The sequence below is a fragment of the Ovis aries genome, chromosome 19, assembly GCF_016772045.2.
Source record: "Ovis aries strain OAR_USU_Benz2616 breed Rambouillet chromosome 19, ARS-UI_Ramb_v3.0, whole genome shotgun sequence".
Taxonomy (NCBI): domain Eukaryota; kingdom Metazoa; phylum Chordata; class Mammalia; order Artiodactyla; family Bovidae; genus Ovis; species Ovis aries.
In genome coordinates, this window is record NC_056072.1 from 15,480,841 (window position 1) to 15,500,044 (window position 19,204).

General features: G+C 39.7%; 1 protein-coding gene across 14 annotated transcripts in view; it reads right to left on the bottom strand.

The window, feature by feature from the left end:
- The window catches only part of ANO10 (anoctamin 10), a 214,391-nt gene that overhangs the window by 182,728 nt on the left and 12,459 nt on the right, over positions 1-19,204 (bottom strand). For 13 of the 14 annotated variants that reach the window (XM_015102278.4, XM_042235914.2, XM_042235910.2 and 10 more), the window contains 4 exons: positions 16,587-16,784; positions 15,334-15,468; positions 4,845-4,964; positions 1,950-2,519 (listed from right to left, as the gene is read on the bottom strand). In XM_015102278.4, the coding sequence (XP_014957764.1) occupies positions 1,950-2,519; positions 4,845-4,964; positions 15,334-15,468; positions 16,587-16,784 (1,023 nt within the window). Of the gene's footprint in view, positions 1-1,949; positions 2,520-4,844; positions 4,965-15,333; positions 15,469-16,586; positions 16,819-19,204 lie in introns of all 14 variants that reach the window. The other variant, XM_042235909.2, reaches the window with a different exon arrangement.

Genomic DNA, 19,204 nt, shown 5'->3' on the forward strand with positions numbered 1-19,204 from the left:
TTTTTTAAAATATTAATGCAACAAAGAAATGATTCCACAGACAGCCACCAGAAAAAGACTGTGTGAGCAGTAACAGTAAAATTGAGAGCAACCTCTGAAGAGTAGTAGGGCAAGAAATCAAATTTACAAGGATTAACTTAAAAGGAAACTCAAGTTTCCATCCTCACTCAGCAAAGGAGACACTGTGCATGTCCCAAGTTAATATTATTGTTTAGTTGTGTCCGACTCTTTGCAACCCCATGGACTGTAGCCTGCCAGGCTCCTCTGTCCACGGGATTCTCCAGGCAAGAATATTGGAGTGGGTTGCCACTTCCTTCTCCAGGGAATCTTCCAGACCCAGGGCACGAACCTGCATCTCCAGCAATGGCAGGTGGATTCTTTACTGCTGAGACACCACAGCAGGGCAAAAGGACAAAAAAGGCAGATCCTGAACAGAAGTATCACCTTGCACAGAGAGGTAATGTTAGGCTGACCTGGATTTGAACCTAAACTCAGTCAGTCAGTCACTGTGTGACCTTGGGCAAGTTACTTAACCTCCTGACACTCAGCTTCCTTGCCTACACAATAGGCCTGACACTACCCTTCTCCCAGGGTTACTGTCAGGATTAGAAATACTACAAAAACCATAGCTCAGCTCAAGGAAAGCACTCAGCAAATAGTAGCTAGCAACTATGCTTCAATAAAAATTTAAAAAAAATCTTATGAGACCAAAAACAAATAAATGGTATGTGTTAGTCACTTAGTCAAGTCTAACTCTTTGTGACCCCATGGACTATAGCCTGCAAGGCTCCTCTGTCCGTGGGATTTCCCAGGCAAGAATACTGGAGTGGGTTGCTGTTTCCTTCTCCAGGGGATCTTCCTGACCCAGGGATCAAACCCAGGTCTCCCACATTGTAGGAAAATTCTTTGCAGGCAGATTCTTTACCATCTGAGCCACCAGAGAAGTCCCAAATAAATGGTATCTGTTGTTATATAACTAATATAAAGAATTTTAAATATCTGTATGGTCCAGAAGTTCAGGCCTAGACTTCTTCCTAGTGGTTAATATACTAATAGCATATTTATTTGCCTGACTGAACAAATTAATTAAAAAGAAAACTGCCTATCAAGACCCTTTTTAAACTATAACCAAGTTCATCTTTTACCACAGAGACAGACAAGAACACCCTCCTTCACTGAGTTCAATGGCAGGCCTCTGCCCCACACAATTACACAAGTGGTTTACAGATCCTAGACACAGAGTATGGTGATGATTCAGTCAATCTTATCCCCAGCATAAAACACAATATAGTATGAGAAGCACAGGATGGATTAGCCTGGCTCTGCCATTTGCTGTCTGAACCTTGCGAATGCTCAGTATCTTTCTCCATAAAAATTGTAAAATAACTTCTATTTCAAGGTGCCCTGAGGAGGGGAAAATGAGGAACTATGGATAAAGTGCTTAGCAGGGCACCTGCTGCTGCTGCTGCTAAGTCGCTTCAGTCGTGTCCGACTCTGTGTGACCCCATAGACGGCAGCCCACCAGGCTCCCCCATCCCTGGGATTCTCAGGCAAGAACACTGGAGTGGGTTGCCATTTCCTTCTCCAATGCATGGAAGTGAAAAGTAAAAGTGACGTCGCTCAGTCGTGCCTGACTCTTAGCAACCCCATGGACTGTACCAGGCTCCTCCATCCATGGAATTTTCCAGGCAAGAGTACTGGAGTGGGTGCCATCACCTTCTCCAGCAGGGCACCTAGAACATAGTAACTACCAATACATCGGAGCTGTGAGAATCGTGACCTGGAGATCATGGGCGTTCCCAGAGCCTGTGAACTTCTCCTTATGTCTCCACAACGAGCCCAGAGCAACATCTATCTGCTTTGCCAGGTAGCGTTTCTAAGAATCCTATGATCGAAGCAATGTTTCTTTTAGGCAGACAAAGACATAAACACAAAGCATCAAGTCTTACCCCATGAGGTTAAAAATTCAGCGGCATATCGATAGAGGCGGTTCATGATCTCTATCACGATGGCGTAGATTATGCTGGGCACGTACAACAAGATGCTGGTCCACTCAGACCCGCTGTCCTCATGCAGGCCCAAGGCCCAGGCCTCCATGTCGAAGTAAATCATCATGACAAACAGAGAGAAATAGAGACAGAGGCACACGAAGGGCAGGGAGACCAGGTAAATTCGCAGCTGTCTCTTGTAGCTGGGGTAGAGTGGCTCCTCCCGGCCAGTGACTGGGTTGATACCCAGGACTCCGTGATACCCTGGCCGGGGCTCCTCGAACTTCCTCTTCATGACCAGGGTACCCCACCGGTAGGTCATGCTGGCACAGCCTCGCTTCCACACTTCCAAGATCACGGTGGACCAGATCAGGTTGAATGAGGCGAAGATCACGTACTTGTCATAGTCTTCCCACGCAAACAAGTAGTAAGGTAACCCAATGATGGCCATGGGGATTAAGGCAAACGTGAAATACTCCAGAAATCCAAAGTAAAGAGCGATGGTTTCTCCAAAGTAGCCACGAATTCTGTCTACAATCAGAGGGGGAAAAAAGAGACCTTTAGCACAGGCTGCCAAAGACTTTTTTTTTTAATCATTTCAAGTAAGCTTACTCACTTTACTTAAGTGGGGATCATTTAACAACCTATTTCCCAATCAGTGTATAATAGTAAATTCATCCTCCATCAAGTACAAAAGTCCCACTCGTGTGCAGAGCAAGCGGGACACCTCCCTGAGCTTCGGGCTCAGGCCACAGCTCCTGGGGCTGCTCTGCAAGGCATCCTGGGGCTGCTTCTCTTTACCTCCTCACTGATGGATGCCCTCTCCACAAGGAAAAACTCACGTTGGGCTCATCCCAAATCGCCAAGGTTCCTAGTTTAAATTCAGCCATGGCCAATGAACCATCTTTTTATTTTTTTTACTGGCCATACCTCTCAGAATGCAGAACCTCCCCAACCAGGGATGGAACCCATGGCCCCTGCAGTGGATGCATGGAGTCTTAACCACTAGACCACCAGGACGTCTCACAGCCAATGAACCATCTTAATTTGGGGGTTTACTTTATGGTCCCCATTTTTATCTCACTTTAATACTTTAGAGTAATAGGGGTTATTTTCAAAGAAGACTCCCCATCCATAGTATCCTGCTTCCCCACTACCCAAAGCTATATATTTTCACCAATGCGTCATGGCAAACTTTTCAATACTCTGAAGAAAAATTATTCAAAAGCACAAACAATATTCTACATGTTAACTTCTAGAACAGCCATGGAACACATTTATCTAAACTTTCATACACCCACTGGGCAGAAGAAGGGCCAAGCAACATCACTGTTAATTGTCTGTGAACGTGACACCAGCTAACTAACGCAAAAGAGGTCACAAACACTGTGTCCTTTGTCAGCCACATCTACGTGGGCCAGTTCTTAGACTGCAAAAGCAGCCTGCCTTGGGACCAGGATGGGATGCAGGCGGTAAGGGAGGTGTAATAGTCAGAATTAGTACTTCTTGATTAATTACATGCAGTTTTAAAAAAAGAAAAACACACTGCTTTAAGATAATGCATCAGATCAGTCTATAGGGATGGTGCAGATTAAACAAAGATACTATTTTCCTCTCTCTTTAATTCTTCTATTAACTCAGGAGCATGCTAAAATTAAAAAAAAAAAAAACAAACAAAAAAACCAGAGGGTATGACAAACTAACCTCAAATGAGAATTACAAGCAATTTTAAAAAAAAGAAAAAGACACTCATGGGCCCTGGCTCCAAATCAAACCACCTCTCTCTTTTGATCTCAGGGCAAGTTCAAGATCGTCCTGAGCCCCAGCTCTCCCAGAGGCCTGAAGACCACTACTACACCCGTGCTCAGCCTTCACCATCAACTCGCTTTTCCCCACTCACTTTCTAAGATATAGCTACTGGAGACTGTCACTTTCAAGATCTAGAAGTAATATTTAAATTTACAGCCACCTAAAGGCTAAACAAAGTGAAATAATGTCATATAAGTGAAACATAAAATGATTTTTACATCACCTGGAACTATCAACATTTTTCCTTTCAAAGAATTCAAGTAAAAATTCAAAATGCAATTTCAAAATTGGACCCTAAAATGAGTTTTTGCTCATTATGACAATATTATAATGACCGTTTTCAGAAATGGAAACTTAAAGAAAATTTTAGAGGAATTCCTTTAAACAAAGTCAAAAAGGCAATGTTCATTAAAGAAAAACTGACAGTAATACTTATGGTGAAAACTACCAGCTTAAATATAATCTTTATGCTTAAAAAAGTCACTAAACCAAAAAACTTGAACATCCATATTGACATAAGTTTACACAGAATAATGTTCAACATCCACTGAATAAATTAATGGTTATTCTTCTAAGTGTCTTCAGAGAAAATGGAAAGATCCAGTAATGCACACCAAGATCCTTATGAATTATCTCAAAAGATGCCTAGGCCTGCTAGTCTGCTGCTAAGAATGAGCAGAGCTTGGCCTACTCCAAATAATTACCTCTAAAGAAACAGCAATTTTCAAATATGACATATTCATGGTCAAAGTGGATTCTTACAAACTATGTTCTACAACAAATTAAACACACACTCAGGATGGCCACACAGGATGGATCGTCTGTGTCACCGGTGACATTTAATAAAAGCCTGTAATTCACTTCATCTAAAATGATATTAAGTATAAAATAAATAGATCATGCAACCCACCTTATCCTCCTCACCATTTTTTTTTTTTTGCCCCCACATAGCTGGTAAATCCTGCCCATCACAGAATTAAATATCCACCCAAGAAGGACATCACCACTGCTGTGTCCTCCTCTAAGAGAGTTGGCACTGACACGTACCTATGGGCTGAAACTTCAAGGTAAATCGAGTATACCAGGTGTCCTCAAGCTTCTTCAGGGCCTCGTTGTCATGCAGTGGGAACACTTGAACCACAATGCCAGACGTGAGCAGCCTCCTCACTGTGGAAGGAAAGTATGAGATGGGTTTGAGATTTCTCGTGACACACTTTCATCAAAGGCTACTCAGACTCTCCAGGAGAGAAAAGGGCTACATAAAGACCAGTCCTGTCCTGCCTGCTCCCAAGGGATATTCTTCTGTTCTTCAGGATGTCAACATCTTTACTATTTTCTTTGACTATGAAAGCAATACAAGTTGATGTAAAATTTTCAATCTTACAGAAATGCACAGATTAGAACTGGAGAGGCCCTGGTTGTTCTCTCCCTTCCACAAAAAAATAACCACTGTAAATAGCAATTAAGTATATAAGCTGACTTCAAAATAAACACCCATAAATATTTATTTTAGATACAAAAGGAACCATTTGCTACACATCATTCTGTAATCTCATGGAGTGATAGTAAATGATGAATGTTTCTCAATGCCAATGTAAACAGAACATGAATATCCTTTTACATAGTGTCATAAGATTCCCTTCCATGAAATGCAATAATTGAACTAACCCTCTATTGAAAAATATTTATTTCCTTTTTTGGCTATTAGAAATAATGTTAAAATTCTTGTAGATATAACTTATCCCACGTGCCTATGATTTCCTTGTATATACTTAGAAGTGCTAGGTCCAAGAGCAGAACATATGTGTATTAAACTTAGATACATATTACAAAACAGCCTCTAGAAAAATTTTACTCATCTGTCTTCCCACTACAGTGAAAATAAGATGTTCAATTCATGCTCACTGATACAGGGTATTTTCAAAACCATTTTTCTCTTTTCTAATCTGCTAACAAAGGCTTACATTCACAGCCAGCAAATACCAAAAAAAAAAAAAAAAAAAAAGACTTCCTGCATTCAGCAATCATTTGGTATGATCCTAACACTTGTGCACATATCTAGGCGATGAGACAGGCTGGGACCTGGGACCCTTCACAGAAGTGTTTGCACCTGGACAAAAGTCCCTTGCAGCAACAGAATATAAGGGACTAAAACTTACCTTACAGAGGCCAGGTGCAGTTGGAGCAAATTATGAACAGTGAGATTGAAAAAGGCCACAAACAACTGCTACTTCTGAGGCGCTGAGAGCAGAAGCAGGGTACTGCCATGATTCCTGCACACAGCACCACTGAGGGGGTGGAGAGAGCAGGTAACGCCGCCCTCCATCCTGACCCACCAATCCTCGCCCACCCTCATACCTGACCCTGTCCCCTGCCCTGCACCCCCAGGAGCGAGCAAGGGTATGGGTTACTGCTTTCCCATGTGCTGCAGCATGAGTCCCAGTAAAGCCCTGTATGAATTTCACCTGGCCTCTTATCAATTCTGTTGAACAAAGAGGCCAAAAACCCAGGTTAGTTATAGAAAGACAAACACTTTTAACTAAAGACAATGTCCCCTAGTGATAATAAATGAACATGGGGTAATCTTTCACCCATAATTATTTAGAGTGATTCTGGGTGGGCAGGTCTTCGGGTCTTTCTGAGGAAATGTGTTCTGTTCACGGAGAACTCAGATGCACTGCCTTATGCCCTATCTGGGCACATGGGGTACTTTTCACACGAGTTCCCAGCAGTCTCGTCCTAAAGACTACAGCCGCTTATAAAATGGAACTCATCAAGAGAGAAAAGCCTGCTGTTTGCATCCGTGGATAAGCTCTGAGTACTTTAAGGTTTATCAGCTCATCTCTACTGAGGGCTGCCTTCTTTATCTCCAATCTAACTTGTTCCCACAGACAAGTGATGAGCATATCAGGCAGCAGGCCCCTCAAGGAGGACAGCAAATAAGGATCTGCAGCATGGAAGAGAAACACGATATAAGTTCTCCACGTAGATATACTACGTGTGACAAAGAGAGACGGCGCCTCAGGACAGAGGTCCTATTACAAACCCTTCAGTGTCATTTCTAAAAAAACCTAACTTCTTAGAAATGAGGGGGAAAAAAGGATAATAAAGAGGAGATATTTGATACCAACAATAGGAAAAATTATCAAGATGACCACGAAGGATACTGTCTTTGGTTAAATTTGTCTCAGGTACATGTAGAAGTATTAAAATCATACTGGTCAAAGGACTGCTGGAAGCAGGAAGTGTTTTTCTGATTTTGATACTTGCTGTTGGTGAACGTAGGCCTTTGTTATCAAGTTAGAAAAGATAAAACTGATGTTGAAGATATAAGAAAAAGCACAAAAAGGAAAAAACAAAAAGGATTCTTAATAGCTGATTCTCCTTACATCTCATGCATAAGTTATACAGAGGGGAAAAGTCTTGAAAAGCTAGGGGTGTGATAAAAAGCCTCATTCTCCATGACTAAAAAAGGTATATACCCAAAACATTAACAACTAGAGCAAAAAAGCATACGGTTTAAGTTATATCAGCTCTGGTGCTGTCAAATCCATTTTTAAAACATTTTTATTTTTGAGTGTTATAGTGAATTGTTTTCTTCAGCTAACAGGAGTGAAAGTCAATCACCCACATCAGTTCTCATTCTTAGCTCTTACTGAGGGATGCACAGCTGTATCTTACTGTTCTATCACTATCCTTTCCAACTACTACACCAAGTTTAACTTTGAACTGACTTATGGCATCTAAATTACTATTTTACTATTTCTAAGCTCTTTTTAAAGGAATTGTTCCATTCTGCTATAGAAGACATTCAAGGCCTGCATAAAAAGCCACTTGTAAACCTCTAAAAATAGGGTTGCAAACTAAGGGACTTAGAGAGACTATAAAGCTTCAAGTCCTAAATTACTGGGCTTCTCTTCACCACCAGTGCCAAAAGCATGGTTCTGGTTTCAGCTTCTAAAAATAGAGGAGGTGTTTTGTTTTGTTTTTTTCCTTCAGTCAGTCCTTGGACTTTTCTCTTGTCAGCTAAAAATGTAATTAACATGAGCCTTACCGTCAAAGGAAAATATAATGCTGTCTGTGCCTATTTAAAGAAAGGAACAGTTTAGGACTTCCCGGGAGGTCCAGGGGCTGACTCTGTGTTCCCAAAGTAGGGGGCCCAGGTTCAATCCCTGGTCTCTCTCTGGTCGGGCAACTAGATCCCACATGCTGCAACTAAGATCCCATGTGCCGAAATCAAGACCCGGTGCAGCCAAACAAACAAAAATAAATATTAAAAAATAAAGAAAGGAACAATTTAAACCAGGATTCCTTTAAGAATGCTGAATGATCCACTGTCAAGCACTAGGACTATTACCGATTACAGACGTTTAAGAATGAGTCACACTAACCATAATCTAATTTAAGGGAGACTATACCTTGGCTTATACTAGGACCCTCTAAATAAAATAACGCAATGACAATACTAACACAGCCTTCAGTTAATGTGACATAAAAGTAAACACAGAAGTCCCTCTCACAATTCCTTACAGTGTCTCTTTGCAACAGGGAGGAACAGGTGACGCTGCCTGCAATCCAGCAGAGGGGTGATGAGCACCCAGTACCCACAGGGAGAGGAGGCTGCACGGGGAACACAGGGCCCTTGCCGCCCCTGCCACTGGCCCCCGTCCCAGGCCCTGCCTGCATCTAGCGCTCAGGTGTGAACAGACCCCTCCTGTCTTAAAGAGGAACAAACTGCTTCTCAGGGATACCTGTGTTTTCAAAATGCATTTTTATATTCCGGCATTGCTTTCATCCCTGCTTAACATAATAACTGCAAATATGTATGTGGCAAAACACAGTGTGTGTAGAGACATACAGATATAGATACACAGATATACGGTACGATACCCAGCAATACACACAAGCACACACATCAACGGTTTGTCTTATATGCATGCCTGCTACAGGATATTTACTTGACATTCTCTCTATTATTCTCATAAGGCAATAATTTTAGAAGCAGAATATATCTGAAATCTGTATACGCTAAGAGTCGGACATGACTAAGCGACTTCACTTTCACACATTGGAGAAGGAAATGGCAACCCACTCCAGTATTCTTGCCTAGAGAATCCCAGAGATGGGGGAGCCTGATGGGCTGCCGTCTATGGGGTCGCACAGAGTCGGACATGACTGAAGTGACTTAGCAGCAGCATACAAAGTTGTGGTGGCAGGGGGCAGGGTTCTCCTGCACACTGAGGGGTGAGAAACTACTGTCCCCGTACCCAGAATGCAGGCTGAGGGGGTGCTCCCTGTCTGGGACCGCAGCCAGACCAGAGACACAAGGCTGGAGGAGGGAAAGGGCACGTCTGCCGTCTTGGGAAAAGCGCTGCCTAGTGGCACGAAGGGATGGACATAGGCAGCACAGCAGCTGTGGTACTGGTTGGCCAAAGACAGACGGAAAGGTCAAACCCAGCAACACTCCTCTTAAGAACAGGGCTCCAGGGATTTAGCCCTCCCTGGTGGTCCAGTGGTTAAGAGTCCACCTTCTAAGGCAGGGGATGAGGGTTCCATCCCTGGTCCAGGAACGAACAGCCCACATGCCACAGAGCAGCTAAACCCATATACCACAACTACTGAGGCCAAGCACCGCAACAGAAACATCCTGCATGAGGCAACTAAGACCCAACACAGTCAAATAAATGAAGGAATAAAGAAAAGGGCTCCACAGAGGCTCTAAGATGACCCAAGGAGAACACACTGTCAGGCAGAATCCCAGTTCCTGACCACCACAGTTCCTGACTGGAGGCCCCCCAACATCCCCTCTTCCCAATATACACACTTCCTTCCCAGAACAGCTGGTCTGGAAAAAATAGGGGTTCATTAAAAAAATAAGCAAATGCCACAAAGAAACTGACATCAAACTATGCAAGAATACTATAAGAGAATAGAGGAAAGTCATTTTTTTTTTAAATGCAGAGAAGAAACACAGCAAAAAAGTTACAGCATAGAGCAAAGAAAAATTATGGAATTCTTCAAGGAGTTCATGAAATTAAAGCAAGCCATACCTCTGAAATTAAAATCAAGAAAAACCTATGAGAGCTGAAGGTGGGAGCCTGGAAAAGCAAAATATCAGAAAAATAAAACTATTGCAGATACAAAGAAAGTCACAGTAAAAGCTACTGAAAAAGTAAAGATTCAAAGAACAAAGCTGGAAAATGGTGGACATGCCTAAAAAATTACATAAAAACTTTAAAGTATTTCAAGAATATATAAGACATATATATATAAGTATATACATTACATACATATACACACACACATACACAAATGGCATTCTTAAAGACAAGAACAGAAAATAAAACGAAATAACTCTTCAAAGGTAACTGAAGAAAATGGTTTTGAAATCATGGTAATCTTTAATCTGCACAGCAAAGACGATATGTCCAACAAAATACTGCTACAAGATAATTAATATCAAGACATACACAGATAACTGGAAATGCAGACAAAGAGGAATGATAAGCATCTACATTCAAGTTTCTAGACATTTCCCAAAAGTCATACAGGTCCACAAGGAGAGCAAGCAAAAGCATCTATGCCACATCACTAACTCAGAGACATAGGAAAGTACATAACGCAGTTTACAGGGAAGCCAGGCAGCAGAGAGTGAACACACTCTTGGTTCCCGAGCGCACACGGGACATTTTCCAAGACAGACCATATGTTAGGCCTCAACAGATTTAAAAAGATATGGATTATAAAAAGTATCCTCTGACCATGGCGGGATAAAGTTGGAAATCAATAACAGAAGGAAAACTGAGGAATTCACAAATGTGTGTAAAGTAAACATCACATTCTGAAACAGCCAGTGGGTCAAGGAAGAAACTACAGGGGAAATTAGCAAATACCTAGAAATGAATGAAAACCAAACACAATATACCAAAACATATGGGACACAGAGAAAGCAAGTCTAACGGGGCAGTTAATAGCAATAAATACTTATATTTAAAAACAAGAAAGATCTCAAATGACAACCTAATTTTACTATTAAGGAATCAGAAGAAGAAGAGCAATTTAAACCCAAAACTAGCAGAAGGAAGAAAATAAAAAAGATTGGAGCAGAGATAAACAGGATAGAAAGATAACAGAGAAAATTACAAAAACCAAAAGTTGGTTCTTTGAAAAGATCAACAAAACTGACAAATATTTAGCTAGATGAACTGAGAAAAACAGACAACATAAAACTACTAAAATCAGAGATGAAAATGGGTATGTTACTATTGATTCTAAAGAAAGCAGAAAGATTGTAACAGTATACTATGAATACTTGTACACCAACAAACTGGCTAGCCTAGATGAAATGGACAAATTCCTACAAACACAAAACATAGCAAAACTAAATCAAGAAGGAAGAGAAAATGTAAACAGATTTATAATTATAAAGCAGCAACTAAAAAAATCTCACGACAAAGAAAAAACCAGAACTTGATACCTTTACTGGTGAATTTTACCACTATTTAAAGGAAAACTAATACCAATCCTTCTCCAATTTTCCTCAGAAATTTAAGAGGAAGGAACACTACTAACTCACTCTGTGAGACCAGAATTACCCTGACACAAAGTCAGACAAAAGCACTACAAGAAGAGAAAACTACAGACCAATATCCCTTATGAACAATGAGGCAAAAATCCTCAGCAAAATACTAGCAAAGTCAATTCGGCAACATGTTAAAAGGATTATATACCATGACAAGTGGGATTTATTCTGAGAATTCAAGGATAGTTCAATATACTAAAATCAACCTATGTAATACATCACATTAACAGAATGAAGGGGAGAGGGAAAAAAAAAACAACTCACATCATGCTGAATGGTGAAAGAATGAAAGCTTTCCTCTAAAATCAGAAATAAGACAAAGATGACCACTTTCATCACTTTTATTCAAATGCTATTGGAAGTTTTAGCCTGAGCAAATAGGCAAGTAAAAGAAATAAAAGACATCAACACTGAAAAGTTAGAAGTAAAACTATCTCTGTTCACAGATGATATCATCTTATATGTAGAAAACCCTATAATTTCCACAAAAATACTATCAAAGCCAATAAATGAAGTCAGTAAAGTAGCAGGACACAAAGTCAGCACCTAAAAATCAGTTTCATCTCTATACACTAACAATGAACTATCTGAAAAGATAAGTATGAAAACAATTCTATTTTCAATAACATCATGAAGAATAAAATACTTAGGAATTAACTAAGAAGGTGATGGGCTTCCCTGGTGGCTCAGATGGTAAAAAATCTGTCTCCAGTGTGGGAGACCCAGGTGGAATCCCTGGGTGAGGAAGATTCCCTGGAGGAGGGAATGGCAGCCCACTCCAGTATTCTCGCCTGGAGAATCCCATGGATGGAGGAGCCTGGAAGGCTACAGTCTGTGGCGTCACAGAGAGTCAGACATGACTGAGCTACTGACACACAAGGAGATGAAAGATGATACAAATAAAAACTATAGAACGATGCTAAAGGAAATTAAAACATATATAGAGACATATCCTATATCCCATGGGAGTTTATCTTATTAAAATGTCAATACTATCCAAAGTGATCTACAGATTCAATGCAATTCCTACCAAAATCCCAATGATGTCTTCTGCAAAATTAGAAACACCCATCCTAAAACACATATCCAGTTTCATGGAAACTCAAACAGCCAGAACAACTTTAAAGAAGAAAAACAAAACTTCCTGATTTCAAAACTTACCACAAAGCCATAATAATCAAAACAGTGTCATACTAGCATACAGACAGACTATACAGGCCAAAGGAATAGAATAGAGAGCTCAGAAACAAACCCTCACATATGTGGTCAAATGATTTTTACAAGAGTACCAGGGCAACTCAATGAGTGAAGAATAGTTTTTGACAAGTGGATGCTAGGAAAACTGGATATCCACATGCAAAAGAATTAAGTTGCTTAACACCATACACAAAAATTAACTCAAAATGGATTAAAAACCTAAACATAAAATCCAAAACTACAAAGTTCCTAACATAAAACACAGAGAATAAGCTTTAGGACAGTGTCTTTGGTGATAATTTCTTAGATATGAACCAAAGGTACAGGAAAATGTTAAAATTTTGTGTATCAAAAGACAGTATCACCAAAGTAAAAATTGGCAGCCCACAGAATGGGAGAAAACATCTGGGGAAAAACATTTGCATATCATATACCTCATAAGGGATTAATATCCAGAATACATAGAGAATGCCTAAAACTCAACAAAGACAACAAAAACTTGATTCAAAAATAGGCAAAGGACTTACATAGACATTTTTCCAAAGAAGACATATACTCAGTATCAACAGTCATTGCTAAGTCATTTCAGTCGTGTCCAACTCTGTGTAACCCCACAGACGGCAGCCCACCAGGCTCCCCCGTCCCTGGGATTCTCCAGGCAATAACACTGGAGTGGGCTGCCATTTCCTTCTCCAATGCATGAAAGTGAAAAGTGAAAGTGAAAAGTAAAATTGAAGTCACTCAGTCGTGTCCGACCTCAGCGACCCCATGGACTGCAGCCTTCCAGGCTTCTCCATCCATGGGATCTTCCAGGTAAGAGTACTGGAGTGGGGTGCCATTGCCTTCTCCTCAACAGTCACTAGGTTAAGTGCAAGTCAAAAACTACAATGAGATAGCACCTCATACCTGTTAGGATGGCTACTATCAAAATATCAGAACATTGGGCAACTGTGGGCAAGGAAGTGGAGAAACTGCAATGCTGTACACTGTTGGCGGGAATCTGAAATGGTACAGTCCCTGTGGAAAACAGGATGCAACTACTCTGAAAAAGTTAAAAACAGAATTACCATACGATCCAGGAAGTCATTTCTTGTTATACACCAAAAAGAACTGAAAGCAGGATCTCAAAGAAATATCTGTATACCCATGGTCATTACATCATTACTCACAATAACCAAAAAGTGGAGGCAACCCAAGCAGCCACTGATGAAGGAGTGAATAAACAATATGCGGTATATACATACAATGGAACACTGCTGCTGCTGCTGCTAAGTCGCTTCAGTCGTGTCTGACCCTGTGCAACCCCAGAGACGGCAGCCCACCAGTCTCTGCCATCCTTGGGATTCTCCAGGCAAGAACACTGGAGTGGGTTGCCATTTCCTTCTCCAATGCATGAAAGTGAAAAGTGAAAGTGAAGTCGCTCAGTTGTGTCCGACTCTTAGCCACCCCATGGACCGCAGCCTACCAGGCTCCTCTGTCCATGGGATTTTCTAGGCAAGAGTACTGGAGTGGGGTGCCATTGCCTTCTCCACAATGGAACATTGTGTAGTCAGTCTTAAACAGAAGGGAATTCTGACATCTGCTACAACAAAGATAAACCTGGAGGACATTACACCAAGTGAAATATGCCAGTCACAAAAAGAGAAACACTGTGTGATTTCACTTATTTGAGATACACAGAATAGTCAAAATGGTCAAGACAGAAGTAAAATGGCGGTTGCCAGGTCTTAGAGCAAGACAAGGTGGGAGAGTGATTATTTAACGGATACAGCGTGTCAGTTTCACAAGATGGAAAGAACTATGGAGATGGATGGTGTTGATGGCTGTAAAACATTATGAATGTATTTAATACCACTGAACTGTACATTTAAAAGTTTTGGAAATGGTAAATTTTATGTTATATGTACTTCAGCACATTAAAGAAAAAAGAGAGAAACTTAAGAGATATAATAACAACAACAAAAAAAAACGAGTGATCTATGATTGGATCTTGGTACAAACAAACTATTTGGTGACAAGTGAGAAAGTCTGAATATGGACTGACTTGGGCATCTGTCCTCCTGGATGACACTGATTATTATAAGGAAATGAGACTGGGGACACAAAAACTGATATGTTTAAAGAATTTCTTAGGCAGCAAAAATGCTCTGGGCCTTGCTATTATCTGGGTTTTAGGAAAATTTGGAATTACATGTCATAAATACTTTCAGTCTACAAACTGATATTTTCATTCAAACGGAATTATACAAAATCAGAAAGTTACAAACTGCTAATTTGCATTCAGGTATGACGTCCCACTGCGACTCTTCTTAAGCCTTTCTATGTTTGTATCTGTTCATACCCAGTGAGATGAGAGGAGATGGGAGGAAGGCTCCAGGAGAAGACCATGTGTCTAGTTTTCATTCCTCCACAGATTTTCATTACACTATAATGTCTGGGCATACGGTAAACTTGGCTAATTTTAACTGAGTAATATGCAAATGCATTCACACTGAATTTTAAGCTTACTGAATGCTGTGAACCTTGATAAAGAAGAAGTTGAGAACCATAAAGAACAAATAAGTTGATCTAAAGCAACAATATCATGAAGGTCTAAAGGCAAAATATATAATGGTGAAAAAATAAACTATTGTAAAGTTGTGTAAGTTTTTCAGTAAGGGTGGAAAAAGTCATTATAATCTGTTATTTACATATACTAAGCAAAATATAATTGCATTAGAATGTATATTCGTGAAATTAGTTGATACAATAACTTACATAATGATTTTCCTGGGTACAATTTTGCCTGCGGATAACCAGGGATCATTTTTTCATCTCTGGCTCGAAGATTTTCAAGTTCATGTTTGATAATGAATTGACGTTCTGCCATGCTGAGGAAATCATCGTTATCATCTAAAACAAAACAAAAATTCATAGTTATTTTCTCAGTATTAGCCAAAATAAAATCTAAAATATTCAAATAACCTGGGATTATGAAATAATGGTATAGACAATAAGTAATTACCATAAAGAGTAATCCAAGTAATAAAAATTACACAGAAAAGGATATAAGAATAAAAATATTCTGTAATGCCTTCACATACTACAGTTCTTCAATCATCACGCTAATGATTGTATGGCTCAAACAACCAAATGCAGGGCAACAACTTGCTTGCCCTCATTTAACTGAAATGAACAGAAAGTAATATATTCTTTAACAATATTTTTAACTAGGAATGGACCTGAAGTTTGCCTACAAGGCAAATACTCTTCAAAACTCTCAAGCCCAGGCCAATTTCCTTGTGGAATCCAACATCCCTCACATAAATGAAGGAGAAGAAAGTCTGATAAGAAAATAGTGTCATTTTTTGACAGGTGAATCCCCTCAAATGTGGTGAATTCCACCTCAATCATTTATTTACCAATATATAAAAATCCAGAGTGACTGAGTCTGAAGAAGTCCAATTGTATCTTCTAACTCTGAAAGGCCTTGGAAGGACCAGCTAGTTTGGTTCTGAAAGCAACCTCCCACTCTGCTTTCACAGCCATCCTGGATTTCACAGTTCTTTCCAGAAATCACTCTCTTCTGAGAGTGATTTTGAGGCCAGAACAGAAGCAAGACAGGGGATTACAGGATATGAAATACTACTGTGCTTCTTACTTATATCAATCTAATGAGCATCACCATTCTAAGACTTAGAATTATATAAATAAGTGACATATGTCATCTTAGTTTATGATCATCTATTCCAGAGGCTATCAAGTAAATCTGCAACCCCAAACCTGATCCTACCTGGTTTGATAAATAAAATTTTATTGGTACATAGCTTCATTCATTTGCTTCTTATGGCTGCAGGCTGCTTTTGCTTGACAAAGGTTGTGCTGAATAACTCCGACAGATCATAGCGTCCACACAGCCTAAAATATTTACTATCGGGCCTTTTACTGGAAAACTTCGCTGACCCCTGATCTATTCATCAAAGACTTCATTTTGATAAACTGACTCTGATAGAAACAATCTCGGAACTTACCATCGAAATCTTTGAAGTTGTGTCGGGTCCCATACGTGAAGGCTCTCATGGTGTTATCACTGCACTCTTTCACCAATCCCACTGCTTCCGCCCCCAGCAGCAATCGAATCTTGGAGGCACCGACAAGATATAAGTTCTGATTTTCTAGTGTTTCTTTCTCATATTTATTTAACAATGGTCTAAACAACAGCTGAGCGCCTTCGGAAACAAAAGATGAGCACAATCTCGGAAACTGATAAACAGAAAAGTTTCAAATATGAAAGCCTTTTAAATAAGTATTCTGTTTCTAGTTTGGCCGAAGGCAAATAAATTATATTAACAATTTAAATCCATCTCCCAAATAAATAACAAATAAAAGTAAGTTGGGGAAGGCAGTTCTTTATAGCTTTTTGAAATAAATGCCAAAACTGGAAAATGTAATAAGTGGCCTGTCAGTTACTCAAATTAGAAGTAGATATTAGACAAGAATCAAATACTTGTTAGCTCTAAATATAAAACTGCACTAAGTAAAAATATGAAGCAAAAGGATATAATATAAAAAATACAAAAACTTAAGAAAATTAATTTGAAATAAAATATCCCAATAAAAATGCAACAAATGTAACACAATTATAGAAGACTGCAGATTGTGTGAATGTTAAATACTGAATAATAAAGAGTGAAATAATTTTCCAATGATTATTCCCATAAATATTAATACATTCAATTAGGTTTAAAGTAGATATTGTTATTTGATAATGTATATGTAATTATTTCACTTAGAAGACTGTAGAAAAAGGAATTTTTCCTAATTTTTAATTTCTATCTATATCAGAGTTTTTAAGGTATGTTTATATCTTTACTATTTATCCTCTATGAAGTGTTGACAGGAGTTATAAAAATACCAATCAGATGGAACAGGATAATGAGCAGAATTTATATTTTACTTACCCAGGGGGTTAATAAGGTTAACTTGCTATGGCATTATTATTTAGGTACTTTACAACAGAGGCGTTAAAGGCTTTAATTAAAAAATAAATAAAAGATATGTTCAATTTAAAGAAAACACAAATGGCTCTTAAACGGAAAATCCTTAATGTCATCCATATTAAGATAAATGCAAAACAACACCAATATGTAATTTTTCAATTCTCACACTACAAAAATCAAGTTAGATTGAAAAAATAGATGGTGGGGGTGTTAGCCACGAAAGTGCTCCACCCCACCCAGATCTCCCCTCCAAAGAATTTGCTGTGAAAAGCAGAGCTGACTGACACCATCTGCTTGTCCCCCTTTGGCTGCAGCACCCCCGCACCTAGGCCACAGGCTGAACCCCACGGGACAGTGGAATGAAGCCATTGTGCAATGCTGAGCCTGGCTAATATGTTCTCAGAACCATGCTGTAGTCTGAGGCTTTTCCTATCCAAGTCTCCTTCCTTCCCTCTCTCCTTTCACAAGCTTCAGACACGTACCTAAGTCAGAAGCCTATCACTGTCTAAGCCTGCTCCTTCCTACTTTATCCTTCTACAAATCATCCTCTCCACAAACCTCCTGTGCATTAAATCCCACTTGGCATCTCTTGCTTGAAAGACCCAAATGACCCAGCATGTAGGGAGGGTACTCTCAGACATGGCTAGGGGAACAAAACCTGCTATAACCTTCATGGAGAACCATTAGTCAGAATGCTGTTCTGAAAAAGAGCACTCTCTCATCGCAACCCCCCACACCTGAAGCAATGACTTGTTCATGTGATTCCTTTAGGATTTGTTTTCATGCCACCAGACAACATGCTTTTAGAGCTATTTATTTTAACTTTGGCAAATGAGGATTAAACTCTTTCCAACCCACCTCCCTCATTTCTACCCACCATTCTCATAACATTATATCATCCTTTTCATTCCGTCAACAGTACTTTCATTATTACGACTACATATAGTTGAGCCTTACAACATGCTATATTTTCCTTTCCTACAATTTACCATGTTCCCAAAAGTTGGTATCTATCTTGTTTCATAATGTGCTTAGTTTATTATATACTTACTGATAATTCAATCCCCCAAGCTAACTGATTAAGTCTTCCCTCAATACATTGCCATGAGAAAGAATCTGACAACATTATCTTTTCAGAGATCTTATCTTTACCCTCACATGTTGTTGGCAGCTGGGTGAGTTCAGAATTCTAGACTGAAACCATTTTCCTTCAGAAATGAAAATATTACTTCACTGCCTTCTAGCTTCCAGTGTTTCTGACCTATTTTCTATTTTTGGAAGTCTGTAGTGTCTTCCTGTCCCCAGGATTCTGAAACGTTCCAATCATATGTGCCAGTTTCAGCCAGTCTGGGCATTGCATGGGCCCATTCAATCTGAAAAAGCATACACCAGTCCTGAGATTTTCTTTGATGATTTCTTCCTCTCCTTTTTCTCTGTTTCATTTCTAGAACTCCTTTTATTCAGAGGTATATACCTCCTGGACATTTTTAGGGGGTGTTTTGTGTGGTTTTATGAAGTGTCTGATGAAGGACTGATGCTGAGGCTGAAGCTCCAACACTCTGGCCACCTGATGAGAAGAGACGATTCACTGGAAAAGACCTTGATGCTAGGAAAGATTGAGGGCAAGAAGAGAAGGGGACAACAGAGGA